Source organism: Dermacentor variabilis, chromosome 4 (genome assembly GCF_050947875.1).
Source record: "Dermacentor variabilis isolate Ectoservices chromosome 4, ASM5094787v1, whole genome shotgun sequence".
Taxonomy (NCBI): Eukaryota; Metazoa; Arthropoda; class Arachnida; order Ixodida; family Ixodidae; genus Dermacentor; species Dermacentor variabilis.
This window is the reverse complement of record NC_134571.1, coordinates 33,516,888-33,539,251: the sequence shown is the minus strand read 5'-3', so window position 1 is coordinate 33,539,251 and position 22,364 is coordinate 33,516,888. Positions and strand designations below refer to the sequence as shown.

General features: G+C 43.3%; 1 protein-coding gene across 2 annotated transcripts in view; it reads left to right on the top strand.

The window, feature by feature from the left end:
• The window catches only part of LOC142578896 (uncharacterized), a 42,332-nt gene extending 23,276 nt beyond the window's left edge, over positions 1-19,056 (top strand). For both annotated transcript variants that reach the window (XM_075688570.1, XM_075688569.1), the window contains exons 15-21: positions 950-1,140; positions 1,636-1,658; positions 3,169-3,429; positions 8,444-8,618; positions 14,956-15,149; positions 16,436-16,713; positions 18,577-19,056. In XM_075688570.1, the coding sequence (XP_075544685.1) occupies positions 950-1,140; positions 1,636-1,658; positions 3,169-3,429; positions 8,444-8,618; positions 14,956-15,149; positions 16,436-16,713; positions 18,577-18,892 (1,438 nt within the window). In that variant the 3' untranslated portion in view covers positions 18,893-19,056. The remainder of the gene's footprint in view (positions 1-949; positions 1,141-1,635; positions 1,659-3,168; positions 3,430-8,443; positions 8,619-14,955; positions 15,150-16,435; positions 16,714-18,576) is intronic.
• The last annotated feature ends 3,308 nt before the right edge of the window (positions 19,057-22,364 follow it).

The window sequence follows — 22,364 nt, the reverse complement described above, 5'->3', positions numbered from 1 at the left end:
TACACACAGTGCAAAGATGAAATGATTTTTCTGTCTTTTTGAGATTGCACACATATATATTTTTCATTTATTTAACTCATAATTAGCAATTATGTATTGCTGAAAATGCTCAAGCGATCACGAAATCAGCCAGTAATGTTGATGGGCCAGCTGATTTCGAGAACACTGAATGACGGCATTGCAGAAGCGAGAGCAAGCGATTTTTCGCTCTTTTAAACACGAGATTGTAAACTTCCTGCTGCATGCAGTGCAGTAATATTTGGCTTACATGTTCACAGTAACCTCTACAACAGATCGGCAACATTTTCTTACGAGGGCGAATTAGAAGGTCTTTGTGGGGGCCCCTATTTTTTTATTAGCCAAAGTAGGGTACATACAGGTAGTTACAAATATATTTACTATTATTCTACGTATCTTGCACTATTTTGCACATAGTCCCCACACTGGTTCCGACATTCGTGCCATTGCAGCACTATATTTGATATGTCATGTGGTAGAATTGACGGCACGCGGCCTCCCCAAACGCTCATTGTCATGCAAGTCTTCACTGCCTTTGCAAATGCACAACACCACCACGTCACATTTCTCAAAGTGAGACACCTTTCCCCATATGTGGGCTGCATTTCCCTGTGGGTTTAGATGGGTGTTCATCCCTCACTCCATAGAAAGCGAATCATACTTCAATGCTCGTATGCCGTGTACGTGGAAGCACAACCACCATCTTCAACAACTGACAGCAGCGCTGTCACAGAGCTACTGGCAGATAAGGCTGGGCCTGTCCAAGAAAGGTCCACTGCAGGGAATAGATATGTTGACTCCACATTTATAGCTGTAAGTTGGCTAAAAAAAAAAAAAAGACAGGGGCAGACTTTTTGATTCGTCTTTGTACTATGTTAAAAAAGTGTATCAGAGCCCCTTTAAAAGTTTTATCTCTCTCATTCTTCTGCAGAAATGAAAAGCACAACCCAAAGTCGCGCAAGTGCCCAGACTGCCCAAAGACCTTCAAAAATGCCCTTGCGTGCCGTCGACATGTGCTGTACACTCACTACAGCTCGCGCCTGGTGAACTCTTGCAAGCTCTGTTTTAGGCGCTACAAGAACCTACTCACACTTCGTTATCACATGGCATTGTCACATATAAGTGAGTTGCACCATTTCTTGTTTGCTGCCACTTGAGTCCTTCAGCGTAATGCTAACAGAGCATGCTGTAAGAAAGAAACTGTGGATCATGAATATGCTTGTAGTGCTAATATGCACACACATTGGGACTCATAATGACCTGAGTTCTAGTTTATCTTGTATGCTGGAGATTTCAGTAAACTTAAGTCTTGTTTGTTAGCCAGTACAAGATTAATATTAAAGTCCTCGATTTTAAAACATCACACTTTTGCTTGCTTTTCGAGAAGCTCGCTGTCATGGCAGGTGGCTAAAATTCACTGTGATTTAAAACAGATGTTTTGAATAAAGAAATCTTGCTCTGCTGCCATGCTTCTCTTTGCAAATATTTCCTGCAGTGTGTTTGTGTGGTATCACAAGGTCAGTTGTACTGTGATGTTTTGTGTAGTAGTATCAACAGATCTGCGGAAGTGTGGTAATCAACTTGAATTGACATCATTTCTTGCTTTTTATTTTTTAGATGAGCTATCAGAAGAAGAGAAGGTGAGAATGTCTTAGTTTGCTATTATCTTTGCGCATTCATGATATTTATGGTTTCAATGCTGTGGTTGGCAGTGCTCCAAGTCAGTTTGTACAGTTCTGATGCAGTTATAACAACAGTTAAAACAATATAATATTGATAACAGCTAGCAGCCACGATGGCACCACATTAATTATGTGTTTCATGTTAAGGTAAACCACTTGGACTTCACTGTATTTGCCTTTTTGCTGCTGCCATATCTCATGAAAACTGTTCATCCTGAAATTGCCACCAGAATTGCTCTGACAACAACAGAATGCCAACCGACTGTAAAAAATAATGAATTGTTGATGTTCTTTTCTCGGGTGTCTTGCTCATTTTGCTAAGTGTATCAAGTGATTATCATTCTTTCTTGTGCAATGCAGCTTTCGTAAAGTTAATACTGATTAAAAAAAAGAAAAATAGTGGGATACAAACTTGTGCACCTTTGGAAATGTGCTTGGTGCCAAATTTTGGTATACTGGGTAGTAAGTCCTGCATTTTGACCTGACACTTTTTTTGAACTTCTCGAACTGATGATCCATTTCCTTTTGAGTAAGTTTCATTCATATGGTGCACCCCTGGTACATTTTTTCGTTCTTTTCTTCTTTTTTAAACGATGGGGCTTGAAAAGACATTCAAATAATCAGGCACTCCATGATAACTAATTTAAGGAAAGAAAAATGTTAATTTGCCTGTTGCAATACCAGCAGCATGGAAAGCTTATTCAGGCCTAATTTGGTCATGTACTTTGAAAGTTATGTAGCTGTGCATTTTATATTTGCCCTAGAGAGAAAGAAAAAAAAAGAGAGGGAAAAACAGGGGGGTTCACCGAAAGCCCCTCAATGTTTAAATGTAGCACCATCTCCACTGCTCTTCCCTGCTCTGTTCTCGTTTTTCACTCTCCCACGCCTGTGCATTTATGGTGGAGTTGCCAATACTATTGCAATGTGGCAAATGACCTGGATATTTTTGCGTATGCTGGGTGGTAGCTGGAGTCGGGCGAGCACTGTGTATTGTGCCACATACTGCTTGACCATGACGAGCCAAGTGTAAAGCGTATGCGAAAGACCATCACAACAGAACAGAAGGCAGCTATCTAAAGGCTGTTGCGACAGGTGCTAAGAAGTCGCGTGACACGCCAAAGATTCTTTTGTTGTTTTATTCAACTTTCATTGCATGCGTGGCCCTGTAGCTAGTGGCTCCACGAGCCTAAAGGCTGTTTTCTTATTTTTATGTTTACACTTGCACACCTCATTGGCATATATTGCAGTAAATAGCAACAATGGATATAACGAAGTAATTTTGGCTCCCCCTTCAACTTTGTTATAATGAGGTTCGAGCGTATATAGTTGTGCTCTCCTTCTGGGCTCTGTGGGTTTGCGCTGTAGAACATGTCCATTACCTAAAGCATTGGACTTAGAACGGCAATTTTGGGGCCTAATGCATGATGCTTGTTTTGAGCTTTTCTTTCTGCTTTCTTTTCATTGGCAGGCATCACTGGAGCCGCTGAAGAAACACTGCGCTCAGTGCGACTATGTGACTTTCAATCGGCGCAGTATGGTGGGTCACATGCGCCGTAAGCATGGAGAGATGCTCCAGTGTCCGCAATGCCCAAGCCGATTTGCTCAAGTGGCTGAGCTTACGCGCCACGAGAGATTGAGGCACAGCTCTGTTGGCCGCCAGCAGTGTCCCCACTGTCCTCGTGGCTTTGTTTGCCCCAAGTTGTACGGAGTGCACCTCAGCATGCATCAGGTATGCTTATGTTTTTTTATCACAGTAGCAATTATGTGGACACTCCAGCTTACACTCCAGCTTCGTACACACACACGTGCACACTGTCCCGGAAAAAAGGGAATGCAGAGCTGGCATTCCACGGACACCACAGACATTGTTCCTCTGCCAAACATGATATGCTATGCTGGAGCTCTGGCACATGAACGCAGGATCTAGGAGATCCCTTTGTAGCGCTGGTAACTTCACGAAATGCTGGCATGTCTGTTGTTATAACCTTATGTGCAGGCAAAATGAGCACATCTGTGGGTCTTCTAGTTTTGTCACATGGCGTGGCTGAAGACTGCTTGTCAAGTGCATTCTGACGTGTCCATGTACATGACAGCACCCAGGTGCCTCACATCATTAACCAATAGAGTTAACCAATAAGTGTCCCGAAAGCTTATCTCAGTGGATCTACTGAGACGCAAACTCTTTACTCTGACAATCACCATCCTGTGGCTTCTGCTTAATCTTTTTTCTAAGGATGTTCAAACTGTAAAATTTTCTAATTGAATTGAATATCAAATATTTTCTCATTTTTAAACAGAGTGAAATAGAAAGGCTGTGAGAAGTCTACTTGGTAAAAAAGAAAAAGCCTTAGTTACATTACTTGATACCGTATTTACTCAAACCTAGGCCGACCCCAATTCTAAGCCAACCCCCTAAAGTCCGAAGCCAACAAAAAAAATTTAAAAAAGCGAGGACAGCATTCACAAAATGCAAACAGCATTTATTGAATCTGAACGTGCAGAGCTCATTCAATGTCGTCGTCGCTGCTAGACTCGTCGCTGTGTTCCTTGTCACTGTCACCTTCAAACAGTGCACTATTTTCGGTACCGTCAAGCGCATTGGATATGCTGCACTTCTTAAAGGCGTGCACGATCAAAGTACCTGGGATGTCATCCCACGCTGCAGCTACCCAGCCCGCCAGCTGCGATAGCGATGCACATTTGATGCGGCCTGTTGCTGTTAGCATGTGGTCTTCGCCGGCTTAAAGGTTCGACGATACCTCAGCGGCTGTCGCAACTTTTCGCTTGAAAGTGGCACTGTAGAGGCATCTCCTGCTTGGTGCCATCCGATAACACCACGTCGCATAACGACGCGGCCGACATGACACAGGTCAAAATGGCGACCTCGCTTGTGTACGGTTGGCGACTGGCACGGCTAGTAGCGGCTGCGATACAGTACTGACTTTTCTAGATGGTGCTAGCTATGCACCATATTAGCAGTTTCAATGAAAAACTGGTGCATTTTTAAAAATCCTCGAATCTAAGCTGCCCTAGAATTTGAAATATGATTATCTGAAAAAAACTATTGGCCTAGATTCAAATAAATACGGTATATGTAGCATTGTTCACAGCTAATTGTTCGGTTAAACTGAGCACTTTGTAAGTAAGAAACAACTGAGAGGAATCCTGTCTGGCACAGCATGAGTATCACTGACGAAACAAGGCAACAGCTGTCATCAGATGCACATAGGATGTTGTTTGTTGATGAACAGCTAAGTGTTCGTTGAAGGGGCTATGTCATTGCACATTGATTTAAAAGAATGCAAACATGGCGAGACTGGCCAAATAAAAAATTGCTTTGCCTAAATTGAGGGGAAAAAGTTATGGGCTGTCTAAAAGGGTGGCAGCCTTATTGAATAGCTGAAAATTGTGCAGAAGCTAAGTGCTCATCTGTCTAGTTTCTGGTGAGTGGCAGGAACTAAAGCTTTCCTGCAGCTGAATACTGTAATTTAGAGCATTCACCACTTGCATTGGTCTTTCTTTCTCCCTGTAGACTCCAATAATCATTATTATTTTTTATCCTTTCCTGGTTTAATGGTTCCTGTAGAAATTTTATTATTCTGCAGGACATACCTGACATTGCGCAAAAAAAAACGAACAGCAAGGCTATTATCAGAAATATGAGAATAGCCCTCCTCCCAGATTTTCTATGACAGCTACCACAGATATTCAACCAAGCAGCTCATTCATGGGCATCTGACTACTGCAGTCTACTTTCTTATCTAACCCCTCCCCAGTGCATTTGCCATGAAGCTCTTCCAGTGCCCCTTCCTTAGAGCTGTGACACTTGAAGTCAAATTGAGATCTTTACACACTATGGTTATTTTGGAAGAATTGAGAAAGCATTCATACCCTAGGTATTCCAGAAACCACATTTTTAAAATGATGCTTTCTTTGACTTTCCGGCTGCTGCTGCTGTCTTGGTGAATAGCTCACACAAAGCACAGCACTCCTATCTTTACTACTCCTACTTGTGGGTCAATCCTGCATTGTCATTCTGTCATAATGATTCTGGTTTCGTCATCCCAGTATTTTCATGCCTTTGTCGTGACACTGTTGTCATCATTCCATAGTTGTCATTGCATGGCTGTCATTCTAGCTTCGTCATTCCATTGCCGTCGTCATGAAGTAAACGTTCTAGCATTGTCACACCTTTCTCATCATGCTGTCGTCGTTATACTGTTGCCATCCCTGCTGGCTACAGTCTTGCGCGATTGGCCGGTACCAGATACAGTGCAAACACTGGATACAGTAGAATTTCCATGATATGAGTCTCTCGGGATGGCGGGAAGTTTGTGTAATCCAAAAACATACAAAAATTGGGAAATTAAGGGGTTACATGGGCATGAAATGGCTAACTTGCTCAAAATTTCAGATTCTTAATTTTTTTCTGTAATCCTAAGACCTTTCTTTATCTCATGGCAAAATATTTGGAATAAATACAGGATATAATTTAAGAATATTACAATTTTTTAGCGTGTTGTCTGCAAAATCTTCTAGAAAAAGCGGGCTTCGGGAGATGCTAATGCACTGTTCATTGTGCAAACGCAACTTTCCGTTGACACAGTGTCGCTATTTTAGTATTGCCATAAATACAAGAGATTAGAGATTTAGATAGCTGCAGCACTGTATTTCTCCATGCAGAAATAAAAACAAGAACTAGTGTGAAACAGGAAAACTAATGCCATGATTCGTTACAGCAGTCATGCAGTGTGCTAGGGGAATTCCTATTGGCTGATGCGAATTGGAATCACGGGCACATTTGTTTTGCACACATTTAGGTAGCAGCAAGCTATGCAATTTGCATGTTCTGAAACCAGCATTTCAAGGTCTGCCTGGTTATCTTGAGTTCCTTCTGTTGCTGTGTCTTTGCTGCTGCCTGATGGGTGATAAGGACATTATTTGTACAAGATAAAGGAATCTGTTCGCTTCTTTTTGCGTCGGCAAAGCTACTTCGTATTGTGGGATCTCATGGGTGCGAAGGTAAAGTTTTGAATTTTCATTGGGCGCCGAAGACAATGGAAGGCGTGTAATACAGAGGTAAGGCTACCCGTGGAAGCGCATGCAGCCAATCTTGCTGACATAGCAAGACTGAGTCGCTTCTGATTGTTGGAGCATTATAATATAGCAAGGCGTTTGAAAACGGCTACCAAGTTGCACGACACTGAAAATGCAGAAGGTTTTTTTGAGGGAGGGAGAGAGAGCGGGGGACACGCCTGGGTGGCGTCAAAGTAGAGTGACGTAGGTTGCCCTGGCAACAGGAATGAGACCGGCGCATCAGTGCGGCTGCTCTGCCAGCCTGACAATAGCCAGTGTCGGGTGCTACCAGTATGATGGGGATTGGACGGCAGCTCAATTGTTTGTATCATCTGCCGCGGCGCAAAAAGCAGTTAGCAAATTCGAAACTAGTATGTTATAAACCGATGGACTTGAGCTGAGATTTTTGAAAAATTTGCATCATCCTGAAATTTGTATCAGGTGTGACCGTATCACCGAGATTCTGCTATATAGTGTGAATCGAGGCGGCCTTAGATGGGAAGTGGCGCACATAAGCACGGACGTGAGCTCCAGCACCCTGTTGTTATCGTGCCATCATGCCTTTGTGATCATTCCTTCATTGTCATATCTTTAACATCCTTATGGCATCTTCACTCTGTTGATGTCACTGTGTTGGCATATGATCGTCATCATGCCACCATGTTTGAACCATCATCGTCATATTGTCATCCTCATTTCATCGTCATCAGCCCGTCGTTCTCAGAGTCATCATTGGCCATCGTGGTAATTCCATTGTCATCATTCTCTCGTAGTGCTTCCACTTTCATCGTCACATTGTCGTCATGCCTTTTTTTTTCATGCTGTTGCTGCCATTCTAACTTCTTTATTCCATTGTCATTATGCTTTCGTCGTTATGCAGTCATCATACCATTATAGTGGGGACGTTGTCATCATTACAGCTCTGTCATCTCATTGTCATGCCGTCATGATACTATAGACATCACACCGTTGTTGTCATTACTCCAACATGTCACTACATGGTCGTCATGCAGTTAACATCACATTGTCATCATCATGCTATTGTTGTCGTTGCATCGTCATTGTCATGCCATCGTTGGTTTTTATCGTCATTTTGTTGTTGTGGTTTCAGTGTCATCATGCCTTTGTCATCCTGCTGTTGTCTTCATTCCATCATTGTTACTAAGTCGTGATACTGTCATCATGCCATTGTAGTTGTTTGATGGTTGTCATGCCTTTGTTGTCATGTGTGGCATGGGCATTATCGAGCGCCACAAGTCTATGTTGAGCGAGGCGGTTCCCAGTGAAAATGTGTCCAACTTGGTCATGCGGTCTCTACTTGCAAATGGTCGCTAAATAGAAACAACATTCTTCACAAACGCCAATAGAAGCTTTGGTTAAACCGATTCCCACAGTGTGTGAGATCCACATGTTTTTTTTTGTGCCATCAAAACAAGCAATATTAAATATAGTACCTTCACAAATTTGTCAATATTGTGCAAGCAGACCACTCCTCTAAGTTTTGTTTCTGCTAGAGCATGTGATCGTGTCTTGCTGATTGTTGGTTCTACCTGCACCTCTTGATCACTGGCTGTCAATTTTGACTTTTGACCTCGCCAAGTCTTTCTTGGCTTGAGCTGACCCATCACTAAGTTGTACGTCTTCAAGTTATAAGACTTCATTCGCAGGAGGGTCGAGGCCATGAGTGCACCGTTTGCAAGCGTCTGTTTGAGAGCGAAGCCATACTCAAGCACCACAGTGACTCGCACACAAGCGCCAGCAATCGTCGCTGCAAAGCCTGCCTGCGTGTGTTTGCGACTACCTACCATTTGGCAAACCATGAAAAGATACACAGCACACAAGGTGTGTATTGCTTGCCTGCACAATTTGTTCGTTGATTTCCTGCAGTTTAGCTTTGCTCTTTTGAAGTGATTGTTCTAGGAAATTCAGCATTAAAATTTCATTTGCTTACTTCTACTATAGAAAGGTTGAGCATTCAAAATAAACCATACAAGAGTGTTTTACTGCAGAATACTTTAGTTTGCTACGTGGAACCCATGGCGTAGGCTTACTGGCTATGGTGTTGTGTCGCTGGGCACAAAGTCATGGGCTCATTTCTTTGCTGCCGTGGCTGCATTCTGATGGGGGTCGAATGCGAAACTACTCATGTACTATCCTTTGGGTGCATGTTAAGCACACCAGGCGATCAAAATTAGTCCAGAGCTCTCCACTGTAGTGTTTATCATAACCCAGTGTGCTGCTTCAGTGTGTTTCGGGAGGTGCATTTTGGTACAGTGCAATGTGTGGGATTTAATACCTATAAGAATATAGTTACCCTAACTTGCCTCAAAATGCTGTCAATTCAGAGTTTGTTATGTTGCAAAAAATATTTTAAATAAGTGCTGTTTCAAGGTTTTTGAAATTAAATTTATCCATTGGCTGTATGATTATGCAAAAGAATTATAGGTGCAAGAGCATTTGGCTCAGTAATTGCCCCTGAAATCATGCTCACAGCTGGTTAAAACCATGTTCTATACCCCAGAATTTCCCTCCATTGCACTGTGGGGAAACTAGCCTGAGCGGCCCAGCATATACCAACAATCGTGGACGATTGTTGTCTTCTTTAGCAATTGGTGGGAGTATCTGCTAGGGGCGTTGCTACACACTGTATTGTTTATAGCTTGACATTGCATGTTCACCTGGACACTGCAAGTAGATTTGCTGTACCTGCTGTAGGGCATTTCTTTGTATGGATGAGCCTTAAAGGTTTCAGCTTCAGCTGACAAATTGTCTGGCTAGATGCACTTTGGTTTCTGGATCGCCTATCGAATTTACATTGTAATTTCGATTACGGCAGGTATTTGTCAAAGCAACTCTGATTGACAGTACAGTTAACCCTCAATAACAACAAAGTCAATAAAACTGGCAATTCACTTTGTTGTATCGAAATTTCATTATGCAGTTAAACCTCGATATAACAAACATTAGTATAATGAAATTCTCTATATAACTAGATACTTAACTTTTTATAGCTTTTTGTCCAATAGAACAGAATCTATTTAGAACCTCAATAAAACAAAGTGTGTTTATATATAAACAATTTCAATATAGTAATGGAATTTCACTGCTGCTGCAAATAATAAATAAAAACAATAAGTTGTAAATTCCGCGGACATAGATGGTCAAATGGTTGAATTACAAGCGGCTGCTTGCGAACACATCTCTCAAATCACACACTGCCCGTTCAAGAGAAACCTCTGAAATGGAGCAGCATCATGATCCGTATAAAGTCCAAGTGCGATAAGATCCTATCATGCCCTGCTTGCTGTACAGTAAAAGCTTGTTGATTCGAATTCCCCGAGGATGCTATGAAAATTTGAATTATACAAAATTTGAACTAATGAAAGTCAGAGAAAAAAATTCCCCAACAATTGCGATACTCCCTAATGCGAATGAGTGCGCGCGCACATGCTACTTCACGTTGGCGAGAACAACAAGTTCAATGCACTGGCGCAGCTAACATAACTGGACGCAGCCAACGCAAGCTGACTTGCCCGATGTCGAGATGGCACTTGCTCCATCTGCGTGTTCGTCGCGCCGACTTTGCCAACCCACAATGCACTGCGCGAATAAAAAAGATCCCATGCCGCTTTGCTGAGGGTCGCAGACAACAGTTCAAAGCTGCGCATGGGTTGGGGATCGTTTTGTGCATGCTCCAAAGAGCAGCTGACGGTGCGCGCATAAAAGAGGACGGCATTTTGGCTGGCGCAATGCAAGCGGCGTAGTGTGACTGGCTGCAAGCGATGCTCACCCGCGCACTGAGAACATCGGGACTGTAAATGTACCTTTACGCTGCCGCTGCCACTCGCCGCAGGAGCGGGAACCCACCACAACCTGCTGCGACACGGGTCTCCATTGTACTCTCGTAGGTGCACCGGCTGCACGCTGCTGAATTCCACAATACGTACAGGTGGTATCCAAACACGTATACCAGCGATGCTTTCCTTTGAGTAACAGCCACAAATTTCAAAGGTTCTTTGGTACTGCGAGCGTCGATAAACGTCACAGGCAGCTTGTAACGTGGGGAAAAAAAAAAACTAAATGCATCATCGCATCCGCATTTTTATGTTGAGCCTTTGCTGTATCAGCTAGGAGGGGTTTGCTGTATGCTGTGGGTGCAAGTGAGAGCTTGCAAGGGTGAGCTGAAAAGGATGGTGGCTTGACAAGTGCCATCTTCCCGCGCAAACATGTGGAAATGGGGGAGGGAAGAGAGCTCGCAGTAACATGATCAAGCGCGCTTGAGGGGAAGGGAGAAGGAAGGGAGGGCTAGGTTGGCACGCGGGGTCTCCTTCTCTAGTGCAGCCGTGGCTGCGCATGGCTGTCAGTGTGGCTGAGTGCCCTGTTTCAGAGGTAACCTGCTGCGTGTACAAAAAGTGAGCATGCTGAGATGGTGTAGGATCATGTGTGGTGTCTTCCCATGCGTTTAGTACTAGAAGTTGCGTAATGTCAAGTTTCCGAGATGCGTTGAAGCGAGAAGCATATGAATCATTCGCTCCTGCCTGCCAGCGCTTCTCATGATAGCATTGTTGTACTGTGGGCGACACTACCGGTGGAGTGGATGCGAAAGCCTGGCTGGTTTTGCTTCTTACCACCGACGTGAAGATATCGTCGACATGGCATGAAACCGCATCTTTTGTCGCTGACTCTTAAATTGAACCTAACGAATTCTTTTTTGCTCAAATTTTCTTTTTCTGATTGCTCAATAATACAGAAAATATTGCGGCCTCTTCTGTGTAAGAAAAATTTCTTGGTGACTGTATGTATTTGTATAACAGGTCAAATTTAAATGTAATGAAATTTTCATATAACAAAGCAAATTGCCGATTTTTTGAACTTCGTTTTATCAAGGTTTAACTCGATATAATGCATTCACTGTCCCTTAAGCTCTGCCGAGACGGACGCTGCCAGTAAAGGGGTCGCTATTGGGGTCACCATAGACACAAGATGCATGCATGCTGACTGGTCAAGTTTGAATTATCTGGTGAAGGCCTATTTCATGATTGAAATAATGAAAATGTGAGCGCACAGTGTGAGCATGGGCACTGGGCGGGACCTTTGGTAGGGATTGAATTAACTGAAATTTGAATTAACCGGAGCCGAATTAAAGAAAGTCTACTGCATTAGAAAGATGAAAAGAAAAATAAAGAGTGCAGTGTAAATATAATTTAGTAAACAGGTAATTTGGGCTAGTTTTTATGCTTACTAACTTTAAAGAAAAAGCAGCTTGAAACGACACCATCTACAGGATCTGCACACACAGGACTGAAATACAAAGTAGAAATGTGGCAGAAGGTTTGCATGGTTAGAGAAGTAGCTAGCAGAGAGCATAAAGATAACGAAGGAAAAACAAGATGAGCATAGAGCTTCAGCCTCCTTGGTAAGAAGTGTTTAGGTACATCCAAATACAATGGGGGACCAATGGTGATGCACACAAGTGCTTCGTGTGTGTCCGCTTGCTGTGTCCATGTCCTCTATTGCGTATATATATATATGCTACATGCTATATATATATATTGCATACATACATACATACATACATACATACATACATACATACATACATACATATATATATATATATATATATATATATATATATATATATATATATATATATTCTAGAAAGATAAGTACCTGTAGATAGACTGTAGTGAACATAAAGATATATTTTTCATTTCGTTCCTGTGACCTAATGTTCTCAGAAAGTTGGTGCTGCATCATGTCAGATCGCTACCCTAGGGAAATAGTTGCTTGAACGCATGCTGCCATTGTGCTTTATTGCTATTGCCATTGTTCCGTATACATAATTTGCATATTCCAAGAATGTGTTACAGTGGACGTCCATTAATTTGACTCCGGTTAATTCAATTTTTTTTTTTTATTCGGTACAGCCTGAAGGTTCTGTCATGTGCCCGTGCATTTCTATGGTCGCAAACTTCCATTGTTTCAATTCTAAAATTGGCCTTTGCAGGATAATTCGAACATGAACTTTCAGCAGGCATGCACTTGACCCCTATGGTCACTCCAATAGTGATCCCTTCAGCGTCCATGTCTGTCTTGGCTTAGCTTAGGGGACGTATGCGTTGAACACACGTCATTCCGTGTCGAAAATGACTATTTTCGGCCTTTTCTAGGAAGACCTTGAAGCAATAATCATAGCTTACGATGTGTGATTATGGTATTTACCCGATTCTAACATGCTGTGTATTTTTGTTTTTCTTTCAAGAAAATTTGCTCGTAAATTGCCTATTCGGTGTGATCGGACACAATAGCGATGTCCCTATGCTTTACGCACAATACGGATCTATTGCAATGAAGCTGACATTAAAAAATTGTGCAGTATTGATGAATTTAGGAAACCAGCCACTGTTCTGCAACACATATTAGACCCTTACCCATTTTCCTTGCAAAAAAAATGTGGTGTGCATTAAAGTTTTGCTTTGTTTAAAAGCTTTAATGTCATTTCTAGGTTAGCTTGCTACTTTGGACAGATAGTGTTTGAATCCCACCGATGGCAACGGTTGTTGTGGTCGCACCGATGGTACGACCTGTTGGGAACTCGGCGCTGACGCCCGTGGTTGTACCTGGGTCGCAAGCCCCAAGGGTAGCGTTGGCCTGGCGGCCTGGGGTACAACTGGAAGCATCCGAAGGTCCCGGCAAAGCATGAGTCGACTGGTAACAACAAAACAACTTGTTTATTTTAACATCGCAAAGAGTTGGCGGTCAGGTTGACCGAAGTAGAGAGACGGGAGAGCACTTTACTCAACAGAAGAAATCGGAGCCCTCCTTTGGCGTCCGGGGGCAGCTGCTTTTATACTCTCGCAGTTGAGGGCAAGAAGGAACCCCTCAATAGACGAGCACGTGATTGTACAATGAGATAAGGTGACGCATACTGTCGTAGCGCCGCCGGTCGGGCACAAAGACTGGGAGGAAAAGGTAACTCCTACTCTCGTAGCGCCTTCGGTCGGGCACAATGGCTGGGAGGAGAAGGAGACTTCTACTCTCGTAGCGCCTTCGGTCGGGCACAATGGCTGGGAGGAGAAGGTGACTTCTACTCTCGTAGCGCCTCCGGTCGGGCACAATGGCACATACACTCACACACGCACATGAAGACACGTGGCATCGGAACATGCCTGGACGCGCTTGGCGGGGAGCGTAGCGGCGACGCCAAACGGGCCAAAATGTCTGCCGCTTTGTTGCAGTCGCGCCGGCTAAACCGCGCGTCGTAGGCGAAACGTAACAATAGAAAGCGGGTGCATGTTTGTTTTTGGGCTTGTTAGAACCGGGAGAATACAGGCAAAGAAATCAGCTGTGTGTTTTGCCATTTTTTCTGCATCTTGTTTAGTTCAACCAGCTGGATAATTTGATCAATTTCGTTGGTCTCATCATGATTGTCGACTGTACAAGGAAACTGTATAATAAGCATTAATTCTGGCGCACCCAGAAGAACAGAAATCGATAACATTTTGCTTACTGACGGTGATATAAAGCTCCATTTTCCACTTTGTTCATTTCATTGTGCTCCGTGCTGCCCCTTTCCGAGCTTTTGTGTGAGTGGATTCATGTCCATTATTTTCTTTTCTCTTGTCCTGTGGTCTCTTGTTATACAATAAACCTGTACTAGTATGCCAAACTTCTTGTTCAGCTACCCTACCACCTATCATTAAAATTTCTCTTGCCAGCACTCCCATATTTTCACGACTGATTGATGTTACGGTTTCCTTGTGGTGCTTCATTCAGATATGCAAATTATGTACATGGTGGTTAGGCTATCTGGTGTGAATAAGATATGATGACAGTGTGTCCTCAAGAGTCTGTTTCCCTAGGCTAGTGTTGTGGCACAATGCAGCACCATCATTCTGAGCACATTAGCTGACAGTGCCCGAATGAAAAATGCTATCGTATCTTTTTGTTCACTATTGTAATGCATCGTGATTTTTGCTTAAATCTAAATGGCTACTGTTAATCAGTATATTAGCAAAGGCACTGTGCTGAGAGCGTGCTCACAGCCTTTCTTAGCTGTCTTTAGAGCTCATGATTCTTAGAAGTTTAACGAGCCATGTTATATTGTTTTACTGCTTTTTCTCTTTCCTTGTTGGGAACATGTAAAGAGCCACCTAATGCCATCACATTCTTGCAGCCCCTGATGGTACGATGGTGATGACATGCACAAGTATACCTCCTAAACCCATTAAACGAAGAAAAGATCGACGGTCTTTTACACTTACGTGCGACCAGTGCCACTTGCGCTTCAAGTACCAGAGCAGCCTGTCCGCTCATAAGATGGCACTGCATGGAAAGCGCTCAAAGGATGGAAAGTCATTCACCTGTGAGGTAAGGGGCGAGGTGTTTGTTTAGGTGTCTGTTTAGTTGTGACTGGTAGATTTTATATATTGCAGTTCCACAAAATGAAGTTCTAGTAGCGACATCAAACATAACCATGGACATTTAATACTGTTACCATTCAAAAGTGTTTCGTGTTATCACCACTGGTATCACTAAAGGAATGGGAAAGAGTATAACTCAAATCAGCATAGACTGGTAACATGGTCTTTCAAAACTTGCACTTTAATTTGTTTGGCAAAAATGTGTAGGTTACTACTACAGAAAATGAAGGCCTTAATTGATGTTTTGAATTTCACATCGAAACTTCGGGCCCAAAATGATATGCAATATTTATTGTGTGATACACACAGAGAGCATTCTACCTTTCTTTATCCACTGTGGTACTGTAATATAGACGAATGTACACATAAATTTGGGCTACTTGGTGTTTATTGCTCTGTTTAGTTGCCGCAAGACAGATGATAGGGAGGGCAGAGGCACGCAGGAGCTCAACTGCTAACTTCCAGCTGATTTGCTGTCTACAACATGCCATAGGGGGAACAAAATTAACATAAAATCACCTAATTGGGCCAACAAAATATTGCCTAACAAAGTGGCAGTGTTTGTTTCCACAACTTGCAAAAGCAAATCAGCTGGTTTTAATGTTTTCAGTTTCTCTGTCTCATTTGTTCTCGTTATGGCGACTCAGTTGGGCTATACTTTTTTACCTACACTGGCAACATAAGCTGCTGATGCAACCGCACATCACGGAGAATGGTGACCTTCTCTCCCAACATAACATTTTTGTCATCACGGAGTGTTTCATTGTTGCCCCTGCTTTAAATTCATAGCAAAATCGTCTTGGTGAGCTGTCGTCTTTTGGTGTTTGGATTGTTCAGGCAAAGGGCATATAGGTAGCCAGTGAATGTGAAGTCAAGTAAAGTGCAGAGCCGGGTGCTTCCGTCTGCTCGACGCACAGTCTGTTCTGATTGGCTACAATCCAGTCAGCCAAGTGCAGCACAAAATTTCATTGCTTCTGCCTTGCGCTACATTTTCCTGCATGAAGTTTAGTTAAAAAGAAAATAGCCCTAGTGACACTGTAATGGTTCACAGCATGTCTGATGTCAAACTAAAATGTTAGGTTAAGATATTTGCGTCAACAAAGCAAGTGAAATCACACCCGTTTGTCTTTTTCAATTACCTGCATGTGTGAATTGCAAGCTTCTACTGAAATCATCAGCGAGGAGACTGGTTTCATAACAAACGATTATAAATCTTTCATGTGTGAATTACAGATATGCCAGGACAGCTTTGTATCAGTGTTGGGCCTGTCATCGCACATTCGCACACATACGGGCGAGCGGCCGTTCTCATGCGAAGAGTGTGGGGCCAGCTTCAGCCAGGCAAGCACACTGCGAGAACACACGATCCTCAAGCATAGTCGTGCCTTCCGAGAGACTTGCCCCCTCTGCTCCAAGGGTTGCGTCTCGAAGACAAAGCTGCGAAGACATCTCCAGGCTGCTCACAAGGCTGTTCTTGTCTGTGCCCAGCCTGCAGCACCTAGGCGCTCAACGTGAGTAGTGACCCCTTTCACGACTGTGATGTTGATCAGTGCCCCTTTATTATACAAGTTTACCTTCCTTATAAGTGGGATTTCTCTGGAGAAGGAACCCGCCTACTTCTGGTCACACGTAGGACTTTGTGACACGACTTTCTCCGAGTCGTGCATGACAGTTAGTCATCCAGAATGATAGGTTCTGCCAGAACCTTTCACCATACGCAGGAATAGTCTTACTAGCCAAGAATGTGTTACACTATGACTGCATATGTCTCCATTTGTACATAGTTTCCACACTATGAACATCCCATCAGTGGCCTGCAGGGTCTTCTCCATCCCATCCTGGCTCCCAGTTCTCCATTTGAGATCGTCATAGTTGACTTGTTAAGCTCTTTTCCACGATCCGCCAACAGCAACCACTGACCATTTGACTCGTGATGCCAAAATGGCAGTGACCTTTATGGCATTGGCGGCTCATATTTCGCACTTCATGCTAAGGTTCGTTATTTTGTGGCATGAGACCCCTCGTGTCATAATCTGCTCGCCAGTTTCATCATGCCCCTTTGTCCCATATGCAGACGAATGGTTTCACTGAGCGCACTAGCAGGACTCTCATCAACATGCTTTCCATGTATGCTGACTCCAAGCACAAAAAATGGGATGCCATCATGTCCTTTTGTTAGCTGCACCTACAATACTGCAGTGCACTAGACTACATGTTTGAGCCCATTTTACCTTCTCTACCTGCATGAACCCTGCAGTACTATTAACACTGTTTCCGTTTTCTGAGCTTGACCACCCTTCTATTGTCAAGACATTCTGTGTGTGATGCATCACACGTCTGCACGTCTCCGCACTTTGTTATCGTAAGAGCACTCAAAGGCTCGCTGTTATAAGCGACATCAGCCTGTCTTGTGTACACTATATAAAGCATGGCTGTGGACGCCACGGTGAAAGCTTGGCTTGTGGAAAAAGTTATTGGCCCGCTACACCGGTCCTTTCATAATTTGGCATGCATCATTGGTGCCCATTAAGTGTTATCCACCTCATGTCCACTGGTGGCTGCTCTCGCAAGACGCATGTCATTCACGTCACCTGTCTGAAGCGTTACCACTCAGAAATCCAGCTTACTCACCTCGTGGGCACCGTCTACAAAGAGGGAGTTGCTATGTTAGATTGGGCAATGGGTGAAAGAACAGAAGGGGGGGGGGGGAAGGTAGGCCTGGAGTCTGGGTGACTACTTAGCTAAGCTTTCCACAATCACTGTTCATCCTTGCATTTCAAATAGGCACCTCTCACCATAGCAGTATGTTTGTGTTTTCATTTGTGCCACACGATTAGAGTATTTCATTTTACCCACACCAATGGTTCAGTGGCTGTGGCATTGGGCTGATGGCTAACGGTTTCTGATTCGGCTCCTGGCCCTGGTAGCTGAATTTCATAGGTTCACATTTCAATAGGGCTTGTGTGTTTAGATTTAGGTGTACACTAAGGTATGTAGCCAGTCAAGATGAATCCACAGGCTTCCAATGAGGCATCTGTCATAGCCCAGGTGCCAATTTAGATATGTTAAATGCCATAATTCAATTAGTTTTTAATTTTTGATTATGGTGTGGTTGTGCACCCACACACCCACATGCATACACATGCGTGAATATAGATGGATATAGACAGCTGTACACACAAACACATTCACAGATGCATACTGCAGAATCTTGGCTTTAGGGCATGCATTATGTATCCTTTCAATGAAAGGAAACAAGCTTTAAGCAAATGAGTAAATAAGTGTTTGTTGTGTACATTTGTCTTGAAGGACTTCTGAATGTGGAAGATTTACAGTACAGTCGATGGATTTTTTTCTACATTTTGCCAATTCAGGTCCAGTGCTGCGTCAACTCCAGCCAGAGTAGCACAACCTGCCACTTCTGATGACACTCACACATACCTCTTACACGACCTAGTGAGTACGGAGGAAGCATACGAGGCACCCGAGGAAGAGAGTGTGGTGCTGCAGGAAGGAGAACTGCAAGAGGACTTGGTGCCACAAGGGATGACAGTGTCCACACAAGCGGAAGGTGGCAACCTGGCAGTGGCAGTAGACAGCATCATCAACCTGATGGTGTGTGACACCCTGATAGAGACCAACTGCATTGAGTTGACGAGTGAAGAAGCACGCGGAAATGAAGAAGGTTGATGGCAGCTATTGTGGGAACCTAGAGCGCTGATTAATGGTTACATTACCTTGCTGAATTTGTTGATAGCTGCTGCCAGAATTTCTGGCACTTCTGAAAAGTTTTCGAAGTGCTTGGAAAGTTTTAACATGTTTTCGTGCATAAAATAAAACATAGTTTTGATACTCAGCACTTTCTTTACTTTATGTAAGGTTTAGATGGAAATGCTCTTAAGGGCTCCCTGTGTGAGCCTGCGAACTCGTTTGCAAAGAAATTTGGGATATTGTCGGGGGAAGAAGGGGGCTCTTTGCACAAAAAGCATTGATACTGTTATGGTGGAATCTCTTTTCGTTATTTCTGAATGCCCTATAAAGGGCCCCTCACCAGGTCCGGCCATTTTGAGCTGACAAGCACAGAGCATACAATTTGCAATAACGATCGTGTTTGCAAAGTATTACATCACTTCGTGCCACAGAAAGATCTGAAATTTCAAACCGACACTCGTTTTCCTTTCTCCTTGCGGCTGCCAGGGTCCAAGCCAGAGGATTACGTACACGTGCTAGTGCACCTGCGTACACGTGTTCGCACTGTGACGTCGCTCGTGGTGACACGTGACTTCGAGAATTATTCAAGTCAACATCTGTTATTTGTGTAATCTGTTGCTGGAATAGAAAAATTAAAGCTTAGAGAAATAATGAAACACACAAACTGAATGTCTGCATTTTTGTTTTTACTTCGCGCTGCAGCAAGAGAGATGTACTTCCGTTTCGTCTGCTTGTTCCCACATCGGGCAGTCGCGCGCGCAGACACTGAAACTATGTCATTTTCTACCGTGTTCCAGCGCAGGATCACGCTCTGTGATCTGCTTGTGTCTGCCTCGGTATTCGTATAGCACAGACATATACCACTAGTAAGGTGTCCTTGTGCACAGCGTGCAAAATCGTGCACTGCTTGAAGTGAGACAATTGCAACAGCTCGCACACAATGCCTTCAGCGGAAGCGCACCGCGACGCAATAAAGTGAGAAGAAAAAAAATGAAGGCAGGGCACAGGACGTACGCATCACGTGATCCTTGAGGTTCAGTATGGGAGACCGCAGGGAAGGAATTTCGCTTGCGGGGGCTAGAAGGGCAATTGGAGAGAGCGTTTATATTTGCAGTGAGGCTCACCTCCTGAAATCATGGGTTCGCACCACAGAAATATTTCTATCTTGGATATTAATGAGCTGATTTGAAAAAAATTTGCGGTTGAACACTTCCTAGAGGACATGTAACAACTTCCAGTGCATAACCAAAATTTGCTATGGGGCCTGGTGAGTGGCTCTATAAGGGGGAACGTGGGGCTAAAAATTAACTTTTGAACCATTTGTCAGATATTTATAAATATTTACAGGTTTATGTATCCTCTTGTTTTGACCACATATCCTAAATTTCAATAATACAGATCAAATAGAAAAGAAGTTATGAGTGTCATATGGACCAGTTAGGCATGTCAATAATGTCAAATAATGAAGGCCCACTGATTGTTTTTATTAGATATCTTCTAAGGGGATCATAGTGCAGGATAACGCCAGTTGCATGTTTTTTATTACATTTCTGTAGTAATGCCATCACTTTAAGGTTCAGTTTCATTTGTTGTCATTATATGTCAAATACATATGTATTCATTTTTTGTGTTAGTAAAAATTCCCAATTATAAAAAGTACCTTATCTTGTTCCTGACAAAATTTCAGCCCAGAAACAACTTTGAAAGCAGGTGTTGAGAAAGCAGTTTGGAAATGAGAGTTTTCCTAAAGGTTTTGTTTGACGAAAAAGTGCAAACTGAGAAAAATAAGCTCAAAGTTTTCAGAACAGGTAATTTTATTTTAGGACCAAAAATAATTAATCAAAGTTCCCTGCAACATAGGTCTGACCTTCTTCAATTTGAACATGCTCTGCGGCACTTGCATCAAGTCGTCTTAGCCTTTTTTCAGCTTTAGAGCAGTCTAGCACCCTTGTCTGCACTTGTTGACGAGGGCGCCACAGCCAGAGTTATGCTTTTTTTCTTTAGTTTCTACTTTGTGGTCTGCTGTACTCTCGATAGAAGGTCTTCCATGGCTAAAATGCACGAGAAACAAGCTCTCTAACGAAGGCATTAAATCCGTGTTTGGTTTCTTGCCCACTCAGCAGCTGCGTCTTGAATGCAGCATTCATGGGTGATCTCGACAACAAGTGCGTGCCACCATCATGAGAATATAATTAATTTTTTTTTTATAATGAGCTTTTTATAGATTTAGGAATCTAATGTAAACAAAATTAGACAATGCGCTTTTCTGGCGAAAATCATGATTTTAGCCCCACATCTGCCCTTAAGAGCCTTTGAACATGCCCCATTGGAAAGTTAGGTTATACATGCTAGAAGGTATAAATTGCCTACGAGAGGGCATTCTACCATAAGGATGGCTGTAAAAGGTTTCTGTAGTAGCCGAAGTTGAAGCAAATGAAATGTTGGGACGGCATGGTGCGATGAGATGAGCTACTCTTCCCATGTGGAGGCTTGACCACTAGCTGTAAACAACATTTCTCTCCTGCCTTCTCGCACGTCACAGAAAACGGCCCATTTCCTTTTTTTCCACAACCGCCACTTCTATTTTTTTTGTTTCCTTTTCTTTCTTGTTGCATGGCACATTTCTAGAGGTGGTTTTGTGCACTCTGCCTTCATCAGGAATCCGCTCTGCTGCTAGCTATGTGTGCACTGTGTGTGACATGGAGGCATTACATGTTTGTCATCATCTCATGTACTGAGGCGCTTTAAGAAGAAGGATCTGCGAGGCTTTTGTTTTAAACTTTAAGCTGTTTTCACGACATACCAGTTTTTATGGTGTATTAGCCGCACCCCCAACTGCCACAGCTCGTAAAGAAACAACGTCCGCTTGTATAGCCCGCGGAAATTACTGCATGCAACAACACTCACAACTTTGCAAAGAAAAAAAGTCTCCATTCATGGATGCACAACTTGTGTAAGTTGTATGTTCGGACAGCGGCTCACCTGAAAAGCATGCTGCACCTCTGTACAGCTATGCTCTCGGAAGATATAGTTCCGTACGGATCGCACAGGCCAGAAGAGGGTTGTCAATGGCTGTGCAACAACAAAATTGCGGCTGAACATATCTAGTGATGAATGTCGACATTAATGCGACTAGTGTTGAAGCAATAGCGACACCGTGTTGCCGCCGCAGAGCCGCGTTATGTGAGGCGGTTTATGCATCCAGGTTTCTCACGCTTTCCACTTAAGGTCCCTTTTCCACTGAGCACACTGTGCCATCTAGCGGTGCCGCTGCGAAATGCACGCGTGGCGCATGTGTGACTATATTCAGACAAGATTGTGTGAGTATACCGGTAGTCCCACGCAATTTGAACCCAACGTTGAAAATATGCAAATGGCACGTAGTTGGACAGAGCCAAGGTAATGTATGTTGTTGGCTGTCGCTTGCAGATGGAATATTTTTTATTGCATT